This window comes from Scaptodrosophila lebanonensis, unplaced genomic scaffold (genome assembly GCF_003285725.1).
Source record: "Scaptodrosophila lebanonensis strain 11010-0011.00,11010-0021.00 unplaced genomic scaffold, SlebRS2 tig00000122-arrow-arrow-pilon, whole genome shotgun sequence".
Classification (NCBI taxonomy): Eukaryota; Metazoa; Arthropoda; class Insecta; order Diptera; family Drosophilidae; genus Scaptodrosophila; species Scaptodrosophila lebanonensis.
Window position 1 is genome coordinate 2,012,747 of NW_022060580.1, and position 20,422 is coordinate 2,033,168.

Here is a 20,422-nt window from a genome sequence, read left to right on the forward strand (position 1 = left end):
TCCCATTAAATACAGTTACACTTGTCAGGCCTAATCTAAAATTACACATATGAAAAACACAGCATAATTGGACAAAAACACACAACAATGATAAAAGTGTTATTAAACTATAATTTTTAATATCTGGACTAACTTTTTCCATTATAACACATTTTATTTTACTTTTAATTTGTGAATTTTTTTTTTTTTAATTTCTCTAATCATTCCACACACAAGTATGTACAGAGTACTTCACAGTCAAAACACTCGGCTTTAGCTTCTCTATTTGTTTATAGATGTTTTATGTTCGATGTTCTTTACTACTTGTCCACCACTGAATTTTTATTTTTCTATGTTATACTATCATTGGTTTATATGCTTTTAACATTCTTTGAATTTGTGAAAATATCGTTTGTTTTGAAACTTTTTGTATTTAGTAAAAACCGTTAGCTTTATAAATAAGATGAAAAATAAAAACCAAAAATAAAAAAAAAATATTAAAAATTCGTCAGTAGGAGTTCGATGCATCAAAACATCGATGTTTTTCCAGCTCCATTCCAAAAATGATAACGAAAACAAGTAAAAAAACCAAAGTCGGGTGTCCCGACTTATACACTCTGTACATATGTTTAAAATAATTATCGAAATTAAAAAAATTTAGAAAATTAAAAAAAAAAAAATTTGGATCGATTTTACCTCTCTCGGTAAATCGGTCTTGTTAAATCGGTCTTGTTAAATCGGTCTTGTTAAATCGGTCTATCATAGTGAAACTTGGCATACGGACACATAATCACCAACCAAAAGTTTGAGTTCAAAATTCCAAGAATTACGGGAGTTACGATTTGTGGGGGATAAGGCATCTTAGACTAAAATTTGGTGTCCCTAGATTAAGTTTGTTTTATTGTTTTGGTTTTCGGCCCATTTCTCCCCTATAGGGGTTTTCCCGATTTTCCATTCGTATGTATAATCGCGTATATCTCGGAGCCTAAAAGTAGTCTGGGAGGGAAAACCTAAAAAATAAAACAAACTTGCACAACGTACACACATAACGCATCTTTGTTTGGTGTCTCTAACTTTTATAGTCTCCGAGATCCAGGTGTTCATACGGACAGACCGACAGACAGACATAGGTCGACTCGTCTTTTCATGCTGATCAAGAATATATATACTTTGTGGGGTCTGCCACCCCTCCTTCTGCCAGTTAAATTTTTCAGCTCGCGTAAACCTTGTATACTCTTGTACATTTCATGTACAGAGTATAACAACAATAAGAGTAAACAGAAAGCGATTCGTCTTCAAAATCAGTACCGGACGATTTCAAGCTAACAGCGTCAGCTTCGTCGTCATCTTCGCCTTTGCAAGCACACTTTCGAACGAATTCATATGTTTGCTTGTGCACAGTTTTTCGGCTTTAGCTTCGTCTCAGCGCTGTTTGTACCCTTAGTGCTAGACTTGAATACTATGACAAAACGTTTGCCGTCCACATCGATTTGATAAAAGAGGTTAAATTTATATTTTGTATTTGTATTTATAAAGATTTGGATGTAAATTGCATATTGAAAAAGTAATTATCAAAACAACCTTATATTAAAGATATAGATTTAACTTCGTAACAGCCATATTCAAATCAATATAATTCAAAGACTCTCGCATAAATTTGTAGAAGTTGTGTTGTAATCTGTACTCTCTTTTAACAGAAAAAGTATTATTCCAAATAAGGTAGCTTAAATTTAGATGAAATTGGATGACTTCATTGAAAATGTAATATGTGATAGTAGTTTAATTAAAGAAATTATGAGATTCATATAATTAAACATATTTTAAAGCGTACTTTAGTTTCATAAATTCTAAAATCTGAATTTTTAAAATATAATATTTCATTATTGTAATAATTTGTTATTAAATTTTGTACATTCTTATTCGTTGAATGGGATTCCATTACATGTAAATCACAACAACATCAAAAAGGCAAATTTCTTTTATTTTTTTCTAATATTTCGCCCTTGTCTTCGTGGTCAAAAAATGTATGGTATTATAATGTATGTAGGTTTGCCATATTAAGATGACAATTTCAGGTTATCGATAAAAAAAAATCTGATATATGTAAATCTTCGGCACTTGTGGCAACATATAGCCAATGTAATACCTGTGAGACACATTCTTTTTACATAGATAATATTCGTAGTAAACTATGGGAAAGTCGGCTTGCGTCGGAATTGTGTTAAAGAATACATATGTATGTTTACTAGAAAATATTTGTTGAATTGCAATAAAACATTAAAATAATAAAAAGTAATGAATTGTTGTAAGTTATATGGTGATATTCTGTAGTGTTAGTGGACTCACCTCCTTGATCATCAAGGGCTACAAGTGTACGTATTCCTGCTTCCTTGCTCTGGTGTGCGGGAAATTAGAATGTAAAATATTTGTAAAAGTGTATAAGTATGTGTTAATATTGTATAAGTACATGGTTAAAGTATATATTTAACACATTTTTTTCTTCAGATTCCTTCAAATTATTTTATATGTATGTATGTTTCCAATGTACACAACATATTTTACAGCATTTCCGACTTCATTATTGTGTAGTTTAGTTTTGTTTTATTTTTATACCCTGTACCCAAAAAGTAAAATGGTATATTATACATTCAAAGCTTTTATTGTATCATCCAGAAGCAATCATCTCTAAATCAATAAATTATACTTGTCCTTTTTTTTATTTCTCTCCCTCATTCCCCGCTAAAAAATGTTATCAGTTCCACACTGATGTTATGCAAACAACATTTACACATGTAATCTGTAAGTAGTTTCCTTTAATTAATTGTATACCAAATATATCTTCCTAATACAATTTATGACCAAAACTATTTTATGCCTTTTTTATTCAACTGCCGGTTAGTGGTGGATTTTTTTGGTTTGTTTTATTATTATACAAGTATTACGAGTTTTTTGACAGAGAACGACTTAATATTTTTGCGCTCTGTATTTAAATATTATTCTGTGTGCGTTTCCGCTGTTACCTACTGTTTACATACATATGTGTATCGTTTCCATACAATTTAGTCCTTGCATTAGTCGATAAAGGCAAGCCCGTCTACATGAGCGAACATATCTCAGGAGATAAAGGACCTAGTATATTCAAGATCTGGATAAGTTCTCCTCAGTTATTCCCACGATGAAACTTGCTACTTTCCCGCTATTATTTTTTTTTTCTAAACTCGCAATTATTGAAAGTTGTGGACTAATTTCGGCAATCACGATGGGTCAACTATAAAGCTTTAGCCCTATATGTATGTATGTATGTAATACTTTCCAATGTTCTAACAGCAGCAGATTTGGCTCAACATACATACAAGGTGCGTTCGAAAGTAAACAAACTTTTTGAATCTAGCGCCCCTGGTGGCGCTATCTATCGACTGGTGCGTTAGAATCTGCTATCTTTAGAGATTGTCCAGTGAGAATTTCATGACATTTCATCGATTGGAAGTGAAGTTATTGCATTCTAAGTGTCAGTATGTTTGTGTTATCAGTGCGAAAATGAACTTCGAACAAAGAGCCAACATTAAATTTTGTTATAAAATTGGCAAATATTTTACCGAAACGTTTCAATTGATGGAACAAGTTTATGGCCATGATTGCCTATTCCGTAGCAGAGTTCACGAGTGGTTTCAATGTTTTCAAAGTGTTCGTGAGGACATAAATGATGATCAACATGTGGGCCAATCAAAATTCTATCGAAACTGTGCGTGAATTTATCAAAAATCAGCCGAAATCAGCATTCGAATTGATGGAAATAGAATTGAACATCTCCAAAACATCGATTTATCGTATTTTGACCGAACATTTGGGCTTACGAAAGGTGTGTGCATGGTTTGTTCCGCACAAATTGACTGACGACCAAAAATTGCTCTCATCATCAAATCATATTTTAACCATTAACCACTCGCCGTATTCACTTGATACGGCACCGTGCGACTTCTACCTTTTCGGAAAAATGCATTTGCCCATGAAAGGAAAGCATTATGCAGACGTAGAGGCCATTCAAAAGGCTTGCACCGGCATACTGGCGGCCATACCGGCCAACGAGCTAAAACACTCGTTCGTCATGCTTTTGGATCGTGCAAAAAGCTGTATTGAAGCAGAAGGAGACTATTTTGAATAAAATAAATTGTTTTTGCCGAAAAAGATATTTGTTCTGTTTTTATTTTAAAAAGTCCTGTTAACTTTGGAACACACTTTGTACATATATACAATGCCGATGTGAATTTGTGCTAAAGAAGCTGTTGCCTGTACTTGTTTTGTTATTGTGTTAACATAACGATTGGACTCATTCTTGTTTTAGATATGTATAGTATGTAGATGTTTTATTTCCGGGTGGATGTTCCAACAAGGTACCAGAGGCGTTTTCAGATTACTACGTTATTGTGTTGTAGTATTGTAGTTTTTGTTTGCCTATGATGACAGCATGTACTTGTTTAACTAATAAATAAATAATTAACTTTATTTTTCAACTACACATAACATATGCTTTATGGGGTGGTCTTAGAGACTACGCTGAAGGTGGCATTGAAAGAGGTGTCATATTAGATCGAAAAATTGAATCAATCATCAAAGGAAATCAAGAAGTGACTATTGTTAGATCAGTAGATCCTGAAGTTTATTTATGTAAATACTATCGCGTCCAACTATTTGAATTTCAATCATTTCGGGTGGACAGTAGCTTAAAAAATAATCAGTCAATTGGAATGGATTCCTCTAGACAGGCGGTATACAATTTTATCATAAATGTTAAGCTTATTGTAAGCAAACGTAAGCAAACATATTTTTCATGGGTTTTTTTACAAAGTGAGAAATGTGAAACAAAGAGAGCGGGCACTCTATTTCTTCCACACTGCAGCCAGGAATGTCATGGTGCAAGTACGGTTCCATAAGTTAAGAACCAAGTATATATTTATTTATGAGGGATAATAAATCCCAGCGTTACAAGTATTAGATTACTTTTAAATTATTACGTTAGTCATTACAAATTTAATTATATTAGGTTATTTTCTAATTATTAGTTTTATTTATAACATTCAAAATTTTTATTAATCTTTATAATTATTATATATATATTTAGGTTTGTTTTATAAGTTTTTTACTTAATCTATTTTGCCTACTAAACTAAGTGTGTGCGTTTCGCTGCTAATTGTTTTTAGTTGATGAGGTAACTCATTCCACAGACGAAAAGCGAAAATAAAGAAATGCTTTTCTGAACTTGCTAATTTTCTTGATGTCGTGAAAGTAATTTTTCGTGCAAAAAACTTGGTTACTTACTTGTAATAATTTTATGCAAGAAGATTAGGGTTTTTAGTTTAATCCAGGAATCAAGGGTCAGATTGTATATTTTATTGGCATACGTCGTTATGGAATCTCTTCTTTTAATATTGAAAATATATCATGCTATGCTATTAAATGCTACTTTCATCTTGTTTTGACTTACAGAATCACAGTTTCCGAAGATTTCTATTCCATAAAATAGCACGGGTATCAGGCATGTCTTGGCAATAAGAAGCTTTAGTTTCAATGGAAGAAAATTCTGCGTCAAAGACAGTCGCCTTAGTGCACTATGGAGCCTTCCAACTGCCTTATTGACATGGTCGTACCGAGATAACGATTGATTCATAGTTATGCCTAAGTTAATTGCCTGCTCTACGTAATCAACGGGCTCGTTGTTAAGGCGCACTTGCTCAAGATTGAGTGTGTGTTTTTTTTTTTTTTTTGTATATTACCAGGCATTTTGATATTTTAGGGTTAACTTCTAATCCATTAATACTAGCCCATTCACTGATTCACTTATTCTACATAACGGACGACTAACATACATCTGAACATAATCTGCATACATGTGTAACTCGGAATTTGACACACAACATGGAAGATCATTGACATAAATGGAGAACAATAGTGGCCCGAAGACAGACCCCTGAGGGACTCCACGCTTTATTAATAAAAGAGACGAAAAATTATGCGATGTGACAACTGCTTGGTGACGACAGGACAGATATGACTGGACAAGATTAACAACTGAGTCAGAGAAATTATAAAGTCTTTCCAATTTCGTACAAAGAATGGTATGGTTTACGGTGTCAAAAGCTTTTCAATAGTCAATGAGGGTTAAGAAAGCACGAAGTTGTAAGCACTGAATTGAAAATGTGAGTAATATATTTTAGGACTTTAGGGAGCAATAATTTTAAGAATTTGGGGTGAATCTCATCTAGGCCAATGGCATTGACGTACACACTTAAAACTAAAACTACGTCAAGATTTAAAGAAGGTCTGCTTTCCCCAATCCCTAACTTTTGAAAATCGGCCCGAACTTGTCTAGATGAAGTGACTGAGGTGAATTTCGAAGAGAAGTGGGCACGCTTCGCATTCATAATTTTCAGCCCCACTATGTGCCTCAGTTTTTTATATTGCAACAAGTGAGCCGTCGTCTTTTACCGTTTAAATTTTTTATATGCATCGTCCCTGCTTTTTATTGCACACCCGATATCTCAATTGAACGATTCATGTTTTACAGACCTGATTACTTTGTGTCGCAGCGGCACAAACGTATTGAACAGTTGCTGAACGTTGTCATTGAACAGTTGGAGCTGCTCGTCTACGGTGGGTTTTGTGTAAATGTCGTCAAAGTTCATGTTATCGCAAAAGTCAAACAGTAGTCTATGGCCAATATTCCTAAAGTCCCTATAACTAAATTAGTGGTCAGTATGATCCAATAATATATCGTACGTTAAGAAAATCAAGTCGTTTTGAAAAAGCTGGTACAGATAGGTGGTCAAATAGGAGAATTTTTTCAGGGACACCGAGGAGAAATTGCTCAAAAAATCAGTGTAGTCAGTGTGTTTATTACGTCGATAAACACATCCAACTAGTAGGCTTTCCATATTTGTACTAGTCGATAATTATATAAATAGATACTCAATATTGATGTCTACTGGTTGTTTGGAGATCACATTAGCTTTAATACTATTTTTGACATATATGGCCGCTTGCCCCTCACGGTCTGAATGATAAACTCTATAGCCATCCCAACATACATTATTATCATAAAGATAAGACACAAACCACGTTTCAGACACACAAACAACATCTACATTAGAATTAATAAACAAATATCTAACTCCATTTTTTTAAACTAATTTATGTTATTTAGCATTGAATCTTAAAACTATAATTTGCATGCGTACTTTGCTCAGAGCAGATGCACTGCACACTTTACATTCATTATCACTTAAACTTAGATTATTAGAGCAATTTATCCTATATTTAAACCTAATACTCCTATGCTTAGCGCAAGCTACCAATGAGTTTTAACTTTTCATGGGAGCCGGAGAGTCAAACCTAAGCATTTGCAAGCTTAGTGGTTTTTTTTTCCTCCCGACGGTCCGCTGCTACTGCCCTCACCAACGTGGTTTTCTCGTGAATGTTATCAAATTTAATTATTATGTCGGGATGTACCTGGGAAACCTGAGATTTTCGTGCCCGGAAAATTGCCCGTATTCTCGGAGGTGGTTTTGCGTGGGTGGCATAACACAAGGCACAACGTAGTGGGCATGTACGTTTTCCCCCTCAACATGAGGGACACCGTGCACTCTCACATCGCACGCCACATTTGCGTTCAGCTGAAGAGCGAGTTTCGCCTTCAGCCCACCAACCCGCTCCCTCAACGAACTGAGCTCGCCAACCTTCCGCGCCAAGTTGTTGGCCCTGTCGTGAAGCGAATCCACAGTGTCATGCAGCTTCTTCATCTCCCCAGCCATACGATCTAGACGCGCCAGCAGCGAGTTGAGAATGCGCTGCTCAGTGTCTCCCATATTGAAAGTGATGAGGTTGGCCTGCTCCTCGAAACGCAGATTGATCGTAGCCATGATCTTAGATGAGAGAGCATCGGATTGACGGCCCTCCTTAAGGTCTGTGTTGATGTTCCGGTTCCATGTTGATTAGAGTATTTTGAGTTTTATGTTTTATTTAGTGTTTTATGGGTGGGTTTGGTATGTAAAGTGTGACTGTGTGTTCGTGTGTTGCTATTGTGTTGTGTATTTTTATATTTTTGCTTTAATGCTTCAGACGCATGGTGGCGCTATCTATATTTCGACTGGTGCGTTAGAATCTGTTATCTTTATCGATTTTCCAGTGAGAATTTCATGACATCGATTAGAAGTGAAGTTATTGCGTTTTAAGTGTCAGTATATTTGTGTTATCGGTGCGAAAATGTGCTTCGAACAAAAAGCAGACATTAAATTTCGTTTTAAAATTGGTAAAACTTTTACCGAAACGTTTCAATTGATGGAACAAGTTTATGGCGATGATAGCCTACCCCGTAGCAGTGTGCGCGAGTGGTTTCAACGTTTTCAAAGTGGTCGTGAGGACATAAATGATGATCAACATGTGGGCCAATCAAAATTCGTGATCACCGAAAATTCCATGAAAAATCAGCCGAAATCATCATTGAAATTGAAGGAAATGAAATTGAACATCTCCAAAACATCGATTTATCGTATTTTGACCGAACATTTGGGCTTACGAAAGGTGTGTGCATGGTTTGTTCCGCACAAATTGACTGACGACCAAAAATTGCTCTCATCGATCGACGCTTGTGACCGATTATTTGACCAAAAATCACATTTTAACCACTAACCACTCACCGTATTCACCTGATATGGCACCGAGCGACTTCTACCTTTTCGGAAAAATGCATTTTCCCATGAAAGGAAAGCGTTATGCAGACGTAGAGGCCATTCAAAAGGCTTGCACCGGCATACTGGCGGCCATACCGGCCAACGAGCTAAAACACTCGTTCGTCATGCTTTTGGATCGTGCAAAAAGCTGTATTGAAGCAGAAGGAGACTATTTTGAATAAAATAAATTGATTTTGCCGAAAAAACCATTTGTTCTGTTTTTTTTTTAAAGTGCTGTTTACTTTGGAATACACCTTGCATATACTTTGTGGGGTCTGCCACGCCTCCTTCTGCCTGCTACATTTTCAGCTCCCGCAAACCTAATATACTTATGTACATTTTATGTACAGAGTATAAAAATTGGGGTAGCAAAACACAAAACGATTTGCACTTGTTTAACTACTTCTTTCACAGTATACGAAATATGTTCAATTTTAATCCTAATTTATTCTATTTCTTGCAAGTTGGCTGTAAGTTCTGGCCATAATACAATAGTTAACTTTTACAAATACGCCACTCTTAACAAAGATTTTAACTACAATTAATGAACATAAGAGAGTAGCTCGTAAAGGATTTAGACAAAGAGTGGCCTGGTCAGGTGGCCGGTATACCGGCTGATGTGCCTGTTTATCTAAACTTCTATGGTCATCAGATTTATATCATGGTGTAGCATGGATCAGCGGACGTACCAGTCATATACAGTGATAAGCCGTAAGGTCTTATTCTGGAGGGTCTAGATCAATCCACAAATCTATGTACCCTAGCCAGTTGGCGATATGATGCTGCTTTACACCACATGGCACTGGCTGCTAACACCCAGGTTCCTAGCTTCCTGTTCTTGCTAAAGCATCTTGGTGTTTAACCCTCTATAGGTACTTCTCCGCTCCATAGAGTGAACATTCCGAGTCCGAATAAAATACCTTTCTGGCTGGAGCACTGTCAACCATGTGGGTGACATGACCTATCCAGTGCAATCCCTGTGCATCAAAGTCGGAGCTTTCCCCCAACTTTAAGTGAGCCGTAAATTCGTCTCAGGATGTTTCCCTCAAACCCCAGCGTGGTATTATCTGATGATGTTAACGTCCATGCTTCATGATCAGTTTACTTAGTATATACTCGCACCGGTAAAGGACATCCGACGGCGAATCTCCAAGTTCACGTCATTGTTGTTCTACAACTTCTGTAGGAAGTTTCTCAACGTCATAATGCAGCCATGATTAGCTCTCCAAACTCAAACTCAGACATGGCTGCTAACAACTTCGTTCCATCCGGCGTGCCGAATGCGTCTTTAAAATCGATGAAAAGATGGTGGGTGTCGTAATTTTTTTCTCGAGTTTTTTCCAAGATTTGTCGCAATGTGTCTATTGTCTATTGTTGGTTAACTAGTTCTAAAGCCGCACTGATAAAGCCTAATCTTATCGTTTAAATTGAACATTTCATTAGTAAGAACATTTTATGGCATGGGCAAAATGCTAATTCTGCGGTATTTGGCGCAATGTTCGGCATTACCTTTTTTGTGTATGAGACAAAGTTGAAAGAAAAACTTATTGATGGATACACGATTGATGGATACACTTACATACACATATTTTGCATAGGAGCTGATGGATGTATCCGATCGGCTGGCAGCTCCTACTCCGGCGTTTTTCTATATAATTGCGCGGCGTCAGTCAACATTACACCAGGTATTTTGCATAGGGTGGTGCATACTATCCGGTAGAGAATGGGTGCGAGATATTTCTTTACTCTCGGGGTCAGAGGAAGTGATTCGGAAAAGCAGTTTCGAAAGTCTAGCGAAAGAGGTGTTATCTATCGTTTGTGATTGCAGCTTACTGACGTTTTGTGGTCTTCGTGTGCTTGCCTGTGCGTTATAATGCACACTAAGACGTGCCCACCTTGGCTGCTACACGGTGGTGCTCTGAGTTATGGCGTAGGCGCAAATAAGACACGGTATGAAGCTAGAGACAAGATGTCGTATTCTCTGATTTGCGGCAAATCCACATCCGAATTCGTACTTTTCCATGGCAGATATTTTCGAGCATCCCAGTCAAATCCATTGCAACACACCAACCTCGAACCAAAGCAGCGCTTGCCACTCACTTTAGACATTGGTTTAGCGAGTCTAACGTTACAAGAGGTGCCCAAGTGGAGGAAATAAGTCGGCTGTAGGTGCAGTCAAATAATCATCGCACTGGGTCTACCAAGTAAAACCGATCAGAAACTTAGCCTTACGACATGGTCCTCCAGACCTCCCTCGGTCTTGCACTTGGTCGGTCTTAGTCGGGTATTCCGCCTACGAGTCAAGCTCTCAAGCAGGAGGCAAGCAGAGTCTTACCCTCAGCTGCGCTCATCTGCTCGCTATCCAGTACAGGAATATTAAATGAGCCCAAGACGCCTTGTGGTACTCTCGCTGGGGTGATGTGTACGTCGTAGATATGAGCTCAAAAACAGCACAAGCTCTTAAACTCTTGCTCGAACGCTGTGGCAGTTTTGCCCGAATGAATATCTTAAGCAGCGACTGCTCTCCAGAGTTATGCAAAGCAACAAACACAGATTTCTTTACTGCAAAAAACCAAAAAAGTACCGCTCTACAACAAACTAACTAAGGCACAACAAAAATCAGAAGTGAGTTACGGGTTGAAAATTCATTCCTCGTAGTACAAGTACATATAAGTTAGGTTACGTGGCAAGGGCTGGAGCGATGGTGGTCACCACTGACAGAGTTGTAAGTAAGTATAAGGTTGTAAGTGGCTGCATGACAGCAGCCTGAAGAATATAGTGTTATACTACTAAATTTCTTATCAGGAAGGATGTAAGCGATATTTACCTCCCTTATCAACATGATTTGGAAGTTATTTAAATTGGGTAGACCACCTTCTGTAGCTTTCGCCTAGTATATAATACATGCGATGGTGTGGGGCTCGAAAAGAGAATCCTATCTCAACGTCCAGAAAGCTGAGCCCATTCCCGATTGTCCTTTCTAATTGAGAGCAATCTATTAATAAGTTGATAGCATTGTCCCATTTGTGAGGGAATCTTGTAGATCTTTATAAAGGAATTTCGAGTATTTAAAAATCCGTGGGTGAAGCATTTTAAAGACTCAAAAAAGTCTATGTTCTTTCAAAATATTGCCAAATTTTGGCCATATTTTCAAGGAATCCCTTCTTATCTTTGCGTCAAGGACAAATAAAATTGCAGCAAAAGCGATTTGATATATCTCTCATGACTATCCAGGAATATAAACGGGCAAATAATGTGAAGTGGCGAAGCACAATGGAGGATTGACCATCACAGTCCCCGGATGTCATTCCAATTGGAAATGTGTGGACATTTAAAAAGCATAAGTTTCAGGGGAAAACGATTATTAACTCTTCAGCAACTTTTCCGTCGAATTCGACAAATTTGGAAGTCACTTCCAATCGAATATGATGAAAATTTGGTCGAAATCGTGCCTCTCAGATGGCAAGCGATTATTGACTCTGGATGTCACTGGTATCAATATTAATGCAATTGCGCATTGCACCTGAGCACAATTATTAGGATTATGTGCAAAAAGTTTTTTAAAAATAAAGCGCATAAATAGAGTCGAATGATGGCCAGATAGCCCCAGTGCACCACACTAAGCGAGAACTCGTACGTGGTTTTAACGTTTTTATAGTACATTTGTAGCTATCTTGACTCGCTCCTCCACTTCTCTAACACAAGTGTCTGTGTGTGAGTGTTTGGTTGTACCTTACTTTTTTTTTGCCTCACGCAAATTGCACAAAATTACTATGCATCTCGCAATCGTTTTCTAATCGAAATTAATTTGCTTAGTGCATTTAAATTTTAGTGTCCATCGAAGCACCAATTTAATATTTAATTGTCCCTTCTGGCCTATTTGTCCATTCTCGCTCAATCCAGTCATTTTTGTCCCTCTAGGCATGCAGTATCAAACATTGTTTCAAAAAACACCCTACACATTGCGGTTTTAACGCCTAAAATTTCGGAAGAAGTTGAACATGCCATCTACCTATTGTCAATGTTGTGGCTACTCTTTGTATCGAGGTAACGTCTTCACTAACTAACTACTAGTAATGCTCCAAAAAACTATACAAGTCTCCCTTTCAGCTTACTTAAACATGTGAGAGGTCTTGTATCCTAGCTTAAAAGCATATTTAAGGATTGCAAAACTTTCGAATGTGACATTCTAGATTTGGAAACATGGTTAACTAACCCTATTTGTGACTATTTGACTGAATTTCAAATGCATTTACTATTTACAAGTGACCTTCCGACTCATCGTGGTGTGGGTATACTGATCGCAGTTAAGTCAACTTTCCGATCGGAAGTAATATATGTAAATTTACCGAAAAAGGCAGCCAGGTGTTGTAACCTATGTAGTTTAGGGTAATTGTTGGTTATCGACAGACGGATTAAAACTAAGCCGATATAAATTAAATAGAGCTTTATTTTTAGCTTAAGTATAAAAATAAAGAAATGTCAACCTTACTATAGTGAATATGAAAATAAAGTTCCTACTACTATCGAAGAAGTATAATTTATTGCAGTTAAAGACTCTATCTTCTCGTGATATATTTATTACTTGCTCTTATATTCCTTCTTATAGTGATTTTAAAGTTTATATAGTTGATATGTGTTGCATGAGGAAAGTTTTAACTTTTTAACGAAATAATGACACCCTGATTTTAGACGGTGATTTCAATCTGCCAAATATTTCTTATCTTTTCTTACTAGTTGGAATCACCTTACTTCCTCAGCATAACATGTCTTTCTAGATTGCCTCTGTAAAGTTTTACTGTGTTCCCAAAGATTCATATCATCTGAGTGTCTTGAGCGCTATAAGGTTTATTTTATCCAAGCCCTTAGGCAGTCATTAATATATATCTTGTATGTAATATATTTATGCCGCAGTAGATTCTCAGACTTTGGTCTGGTATATGTTGTAATGTTGCTCTGGCCCGGGTATGCTCGCCGGCCAGAGTTGAGGCTAGTAATTTGTAATTTTTGGGCACCCCCAAATAAAGTTACTAGCTGTTGGTTTTGGTTTTTATAATTATTTGAAAGGTAAATGCTATACCGCCTCCAGTGTCGATTGACAAAACAAAGGTGAGAAGGCAAAAAACCTTATAAAAGTAAACTCCACAGCAGTACTACTGCCTGCCTTCGTGGCTACTACTCAACTAAAACACCATTTTACATTGTCTCTTACTGTATGCTTATTCTATCTTAAGCTATCCTGGTTGAGTTGCAGATTCGCAGTCTCTGGAACTCCTTTCTCAGATTGTCGGGGTGCGAATTCATGTGGTGCCATATCTGGGCCGATAACTCTATCTAGCGCCCGGAAGGTGGCTTGGTCTGAATGCAAATGGCACCACTCGCCACTGGAAAAGGCCACGTCCGGGCACAGTAAGTGTCGTAAATCTGCGACTGGCCCGCTCCATGAGGATATGCCAATTCCTGTTCGCAAGTCGATACTGCTGATGTATTTTGCGAGGATATGACGGGTTCTTGGAATGGGATATGCGTCGGGCTCTGAGCGCTTGCTTAGCTAGGCCTAGTCACTGCACATTCTTCTGTACATTATTTTTGCGTACCAGCACCAGGGTGCACTGTACGCGCGATCGGAACGCTCAATGCTGCCTTTTGCCAGTAATTTGTCTATTTCGAGGTCAATCACTGTCTGCATCGCCGGACTCATCGCATAATATCGCTGTTTGATGGGCCTGTCATTCTTCGTGCGAATCGTGGGTGTCGCCACCAATGAAACGCCTACGAAGTTTTCAAAACGCGGAAACTTTTCGTGAAGAAATCAGCTTGTTCCTCTGTCATCGCTGACGGAGCCCCAGTGGGCCTGCTGCCACTATTGCTGCATATCGTACCCTTCGGCACTCCTGACGCCTTCTCCGCCGTCGTCGCTCACATCTTGTACTTCCAGCGCGAGCTCGGTTTCGCAACCTCCTCGCTCCTCATCTTCTCGCAAATTGTTCTTTGCGAACCACCGACACCTGCACCGTCCGCACATTTTCAACGTCCGGTGCTCTCAAGCATCGCGCCAGGGCTAGGCTTGATAAGCTGCGAGTGGCTACGGTGTCCACTAAGGCATCGAGGATGAGACCATCGCGTCCACCCTCAACACCATCGCTAGCGCAATCCCAGCAGTAGAGTCGTTGGGGATTTGGGCAACTTCCAAAGTCGTGTCCAGTCATACCGCAGTGCCCACATGGCAGTCTTTGGTGTGCCGGCGCACTGTGTTTCCTGCGCATGTGTCACCTGCGTCGCCTGCGAAGAAACAAAGCTGTGTCTGGCGTGATGTGGCCTCGCCTCGTTGGCATCGACCGGTACTACGCCCAACTTCTCCAGTTCCGTCGCCTGCTGATTAAATTATCCCGATGTTGATCACTGGTCAGTTGTTTTTTAGATGAGCCTCAGCTGCTCCTTCACAGACATCGAGCATAAGCTCCGACATCTATTGGACATTGGACGCAATGGTCTCCGACTCGCCCTGGAAGCGTCGTCCTGCGTTCCGTCGCCACTGCTCTACATGAGGAGCTGTCGGGTCCGCTTGCATTAGTTCCACGCGGAATTCGGCCCACAGCTGGGTCGGGTTTCGCCTCGTGCGGTCTCACTTACGTGCAGCGCCCTCTAGGATTTACGGTGTGGCCGATATTGCTGGACAGGTCATCGGAGCCATCGCCGGTGTAAAAAGGGTCGTTACTATTGCCGTGGCCACTGTCTGGTTCGTGGTTGCGCATGACCAGTGGTGGTGTGGGTGGTGGCAGCGGTCACAGGCACTGGCGCAGCCACAGCCGCTGCCCCTGCACGGTCGGCGTTGTTGTTGGTGCCGTGGCTTCCGCAGGTGGTAGACACAGGCTGGGCGAACATTCCTGTTCTTCCTCCTCTCGCTTAGGGACGTCCAGCAGTACCTTTGGTGGCCATACCACCACTCAGCGGGCGTGGCTTTAAGTACTCGTAACGGGCAGCTAACAGTTCCAGGCGTGGTTGGTACTCTGGCATCAATGTCTTAACGAACGTGACCAGACACGACCTAAAGGTGTCCACGGTGCCGGAGTCAATAATGCCAAATTTTCGCAGCACCTGAATTAGCTCCGCCTTTTTCAACAGTCGCCTAACCTTGCTTCTAGCGTTTCAACTCACCGCGTTGTTGCAGTTGACCTCACTTTATTCCATTGTGTCTTAACTCTACGCCTATTCCTTCCTCTTCTTGCAACAACACCATGCGATGGTCACCAGGGTGCGTTACAATGTATGTACAATTATGTTATGGGCTAAATCTGCAGGCCGATTCATAATAATAAAACAAGAAGGGAATGCTAAAGACGAGCAGGCTCAACTCTTAAATACCCTGTGCCTGTCACCAAAAATTACAAATTATTCAATACATATAAACAAAAGTGGAGAGTGTTCATGTACAGTTTTAACAGTATACATTTACATCAGAATCGTGTCCCTGCGTGTTTATATGCGTGTATGTATGTATGCAGCACAAATTTGAACCAAAGCAGCTACAACAACAGCTGCGGGCAGAGTGTGTATCAGGAAAAAAACACAAACTCGTCCTTTCTCGGACTTAGGACAATGGTTATTCTATATATAGACAGACGGGCAAAAAAAATATTAGCGAAACACAGCATCAAGTGGGCTCATGTTCTTCTTTTTGCTTCTGCTCTGGGCGTATATAACTCATGAGTCTGGGTACAGAGAATTTCATTGTCAGGCTTGCTCGACTGTACTCTTTATTTCAGATCTGCACTATTTTGGGCAATTATTAAATTTTATGAGAACTCTTTTTTTTATATATTGTGTTATAAGTACCTGTACCTGTTCCTGTACCCAGAGGGTAAAAGGCTATACTAGTTTTGTGCGAATGTATGTAACACACAGAAGGCGGCGTCGCAGACCCCACAAAGTATATATATTCTTGATCAGGGTGACAAGCCGAGTCGATATAGCCATGTCCGTCTGTCCGTCCGTCCGTCTGTATGAGCGCAAGGATCTCAGAAGGTACAAGAGCTAGAATAACCAAACTCGGTATCCAGATTCCCATAAGCCCTAGGCAGGTCAACATCCCGTTAGTGATTATGTGTCTGTCTGCCAAGTTTCATCATGATAGGTCAATTCTGAAGAAAGTTATAGCCATAAATAAAATCGCTGCCCATGCTCTGCTTGTAGCGCTGCCCGCAGCGCTGCTCGCAGCTGTTGCTGCTGGGGTTCAACCTTGTGCTGCATACATACACGCATATAAACACGCCGAGACACGATTCTGATGTAAATGTATGCTGTTGAAACTTTACATGAACATGTATTTAATTTAATTAAATAAAATAATTTGTTTAATTATTTAAACAATTTTTTTTTTTTCATTTTTTCCTTTTTGGTGGGAGGTACAGGGTATTTGAGCTTGCTCGACTTTAGAATTCTTTTCTTGTTTTCTGATACACCCCCCACTCCCCCGCAGTTCATGTTTGGGGCAATACATATAGTTAGTTATTATGTGTCCGTTTGTTAAGTTTCATCATGATTGGTTATTTCTGAAGAAAGTTATAGCCATAAATAAAATTGCTGCCCATGCGCTGCATGTAGCTCTGTAGCCCGTAGCGCTGCCGGCAGCTGTTGTTGCTGCTTTAGTTAAACTTTGTGCTGCATACATTCACGCATATAAACACGCAGGCACACGATTCTGATGATAATGTATGCTGGTGAAACTGTACATGAACATTTTTTTTCTTCGTATTTTATTTAAAACTGTCCATCATGGACAATCATTAAATTTGATAAAGATAAACTTCTCAGTTTATTATTTCATTTAGAGTGTAGTTGTAGTATCCGGCTAGTCCCTGGGGAGGTCCAGAGGATGGGTCCTGAGCAGCCTCCTGGTCCGTTCGCTGTTGTCCAGCAAGTTCATCGCCAAGTTGTTGGGGTGGTCATGTAGCCTCTGCATGTACCGCTTGCTGATTTTCTTAACTTCGTCCTTCACCCAAGGGAAGCTGAGGACTTCATGAATAGTGTCGTTGTCGTGCAGAGGATGAGCGTTGGTGGCGATGCGGAGAGCTTTGTTCTCGAATGTCTGTATAATTCGGACATTAGTTTTACAGGCGGTGCCCCACAATTGGATACCGTATGAACATGTCTCCACTTTTGTATGTATGTACTGAATAATTTGTATTTAATTTAAATAAATAATTTAATTAATATAATTTTAAAATTTTTTTTTTTTCGTTTTTTCCTTTTTGGTGGGAGGTACAGGGTATTTAAGAGTTGAACTCGCTCAAGTTTAGCATTCCTTTCTTGTTGTAATCTTGCTCCTTGCATTGAAACACATATGCGATTATTTTTTTTTTTTTTTTTTTTTGATTAACAGTTGATTTAAATTTTCAAGCTGTCCTAACGGACAATCAGCAAATTATACTGGAGGAACATTGGCATTATGATTTTGTATTATGTGTGGCTTTGTGGAGAGATGGAATGAAAAGTTTAGATTGTGCGATGAGGAAGGTCAAGCGGGTGGTATCTTCTCAGACGACGGGTGGAGTTGCTGTTGTTAAGCAGGTTAATGGCGAGGGGATTGGTGTGCCTGTCCAGTCGCTCTATGTGGGCTCTGCTCAGCCTGGTAATCTCCTCGTGAACCCAAGGGACACCGAGTTCGTTCTGAATCTCCACGGTTGAGTGGAATGGGTGCGCATTGGAGATGGTTCTGAGCGCTTTGTTTTGAAATTTTTGAATGATATTACAGTTGGTTCGGCAGGCAGTGCCCCAGATCGGAATCCCATAGGTCCACATGGGTTTCATTATAGCCTTATAAATTATATGCGAGCTTGACTGACTTTAGATGCATACACTGATCCATGGCGTAAATGTATTGGAAAAACGTTAGCCGTTGCAGGTATTGCCTTTCTTGTTACTAGTGTTGTGGTTAGAACAACTAGAACCAGGCTTCATAAGCTAGGCGCGTTCTGCAAACTTCTTGTTCGAGTTATACCATTTGTTCATGTAAGCCACAGAGGCTTACTGCTGCTTGATGACATTTCTTAAGGATTATTTGCGTGCCTTCATCAAAAAATGCAGAAGTGTCAAATAAAAACTGTTCGTGTTAATTCGAATTAGTATGAAAGTACCGAAATGGGATTGTTCCGTCTGCTGCGTAACAGCTTAAAAAAATTGGCTTTTAACTTTATTGTTCTTGGCTTATAAAATTAACGAAGTTTGAAATAAAGCAGAGATATTCCCAAAAAAGTATAAATGCTTTTTACTTTAGATATCATAAATATTCGTATATCTGTCTTAAAATATATTTGTTAATCTGTGGATATACGTTACGGCTTGTAGACTCCAGGCCCAACAAGGTGAATTATTTGAAAAGAGCTTACCTCCTCACAAAGAGCCAGCATCCGCCGAGTGCTTTCCAACGACTGAAAAAAAAATGGAAATGGTTAATTTAATTAAAATACGTTTTAGTAATTAGCTCAAATTGTCACATTGATCGCCGCACGTGGCGTGCTGGGCAATGCTGAAATAAAGTGTTGCGTAAGCGAGGTTGGTGAGCTGAGTTCATTGAGGGAGGGGGTTGTTGGGCTCGAAGCAAAGCTCCCTTTGCAGCTGTCGCAAATGTTGCTTGCGATGTGAGAGTGCACGGTGTCCCTCATGTTGATAGAGAAAACGTACGTGCCCCCTATATTTCGCCACCATGCAACACTTCCGCCGAGAATATTGAAAATTTTAATTTTTTTTTTTTTAATAATTAAAGTTTTAAGTAAGGAAAAAAAGAACGGTATACTATACATATACAATGCGTAAGTAAGTACATCAGCCAAATATATTTGCTTCTGGTTTTGTTTTTGTTAACTTTAAGCAACTTTTTTGTTTTCTATTTTTATCACCTTTGTATGCACTGTCACTAACAAAGAGATAACAATATACCGTAACAATATACCGTAGCAATATACCGTTATATGGTGTTTACTATTTTCTTTTAAATCGAAAAGGGTCCTTAATTTTTGCGTCATAAGGTTAGCACACGCAAATGGTTTTTCATTTATCTTCAGAACTTGACCAGGTATGGAAAGTAAATTTTTTTACTGCTCAAGTGATCTATTTTCTTTAAAAAGCGTTATAGGTTGAAGAGCATACAACGAAGCTTTTGAAGATTTAAAGCTTAGTTTAATAGAAATGAGCGAAAACTAATAAAATCAGGGGTGTGCCATGTCATGTGTGTATGTCACCTCAACACACAGATTTAGGTAAAGTAAAATGGACGAGTTTAGATATTTGTTTGTTAATTCTAATGTACATAGATATAGTTTGTGTGTGAAACGTGGTTTGTCTCTTGTCTTAATGATGAAAAGTAGGGAAGCTCAAGTCGGGTGCCCCGACTTTGAAATATTCTGTACATATGTTTAGAATATGTACAGAAATTAAAAAAATTAAGAAAATTAAAAAAAAAATTTGTGATCGATTTTACTTCTCTCGGTATTCGAACTCACGTAAAGGGTGTATAGTTGCACATTTATATAGCAATTGCGTCTATGTGAATGTATGTATGTTTATGCGCGTCTATTCGTGTCTGTGTTAGCACGTTTGCAGTCAACCAAAGCACCAAGGAGGTACAAAGCACCAACATCAACAACAGCTGCGGGCAGCGCTGCAGCAGCAATTATATTTATGGCTATAACTTCCTGTTAAATCGGTCCATCATAATGAAA

General features: G+C 39.0%; 1 protein-coding gene across 2 annotated transcripts in view; it reads right to left on the bottom strand.

Annotated features, from left to right (window-relative positions):
- LOC115628654 (synaptosomal-associated protein 25) overlaps window positions 1-20,422 on the bottom strand; it is a 183,891-nt gene that overhangs the window by 114,791 nt on the left and 48,678 nt on the right. Inside the window, exons 3-4 of one of the 2 annotated variants that reach the window (XM_030524821.1) lie at window positions 19,091-19,132; window positions 2,326-2,374 (exon numbers count right to left, since the gene is read on the bottom strand). In XM_030524821.1, the coding sequence (XP_030380681.1) occupies window positions 2,326-2,374; window positions 19,091-19,132 (91 nt within the window). The remainder of the gene's footprint in view (window positions 1-2,325; window positions 2,375-19,090; window positions 19,133-20,422) is intronic. The other variant, XM_030524822.1, reaches the window with a different exon arrangement.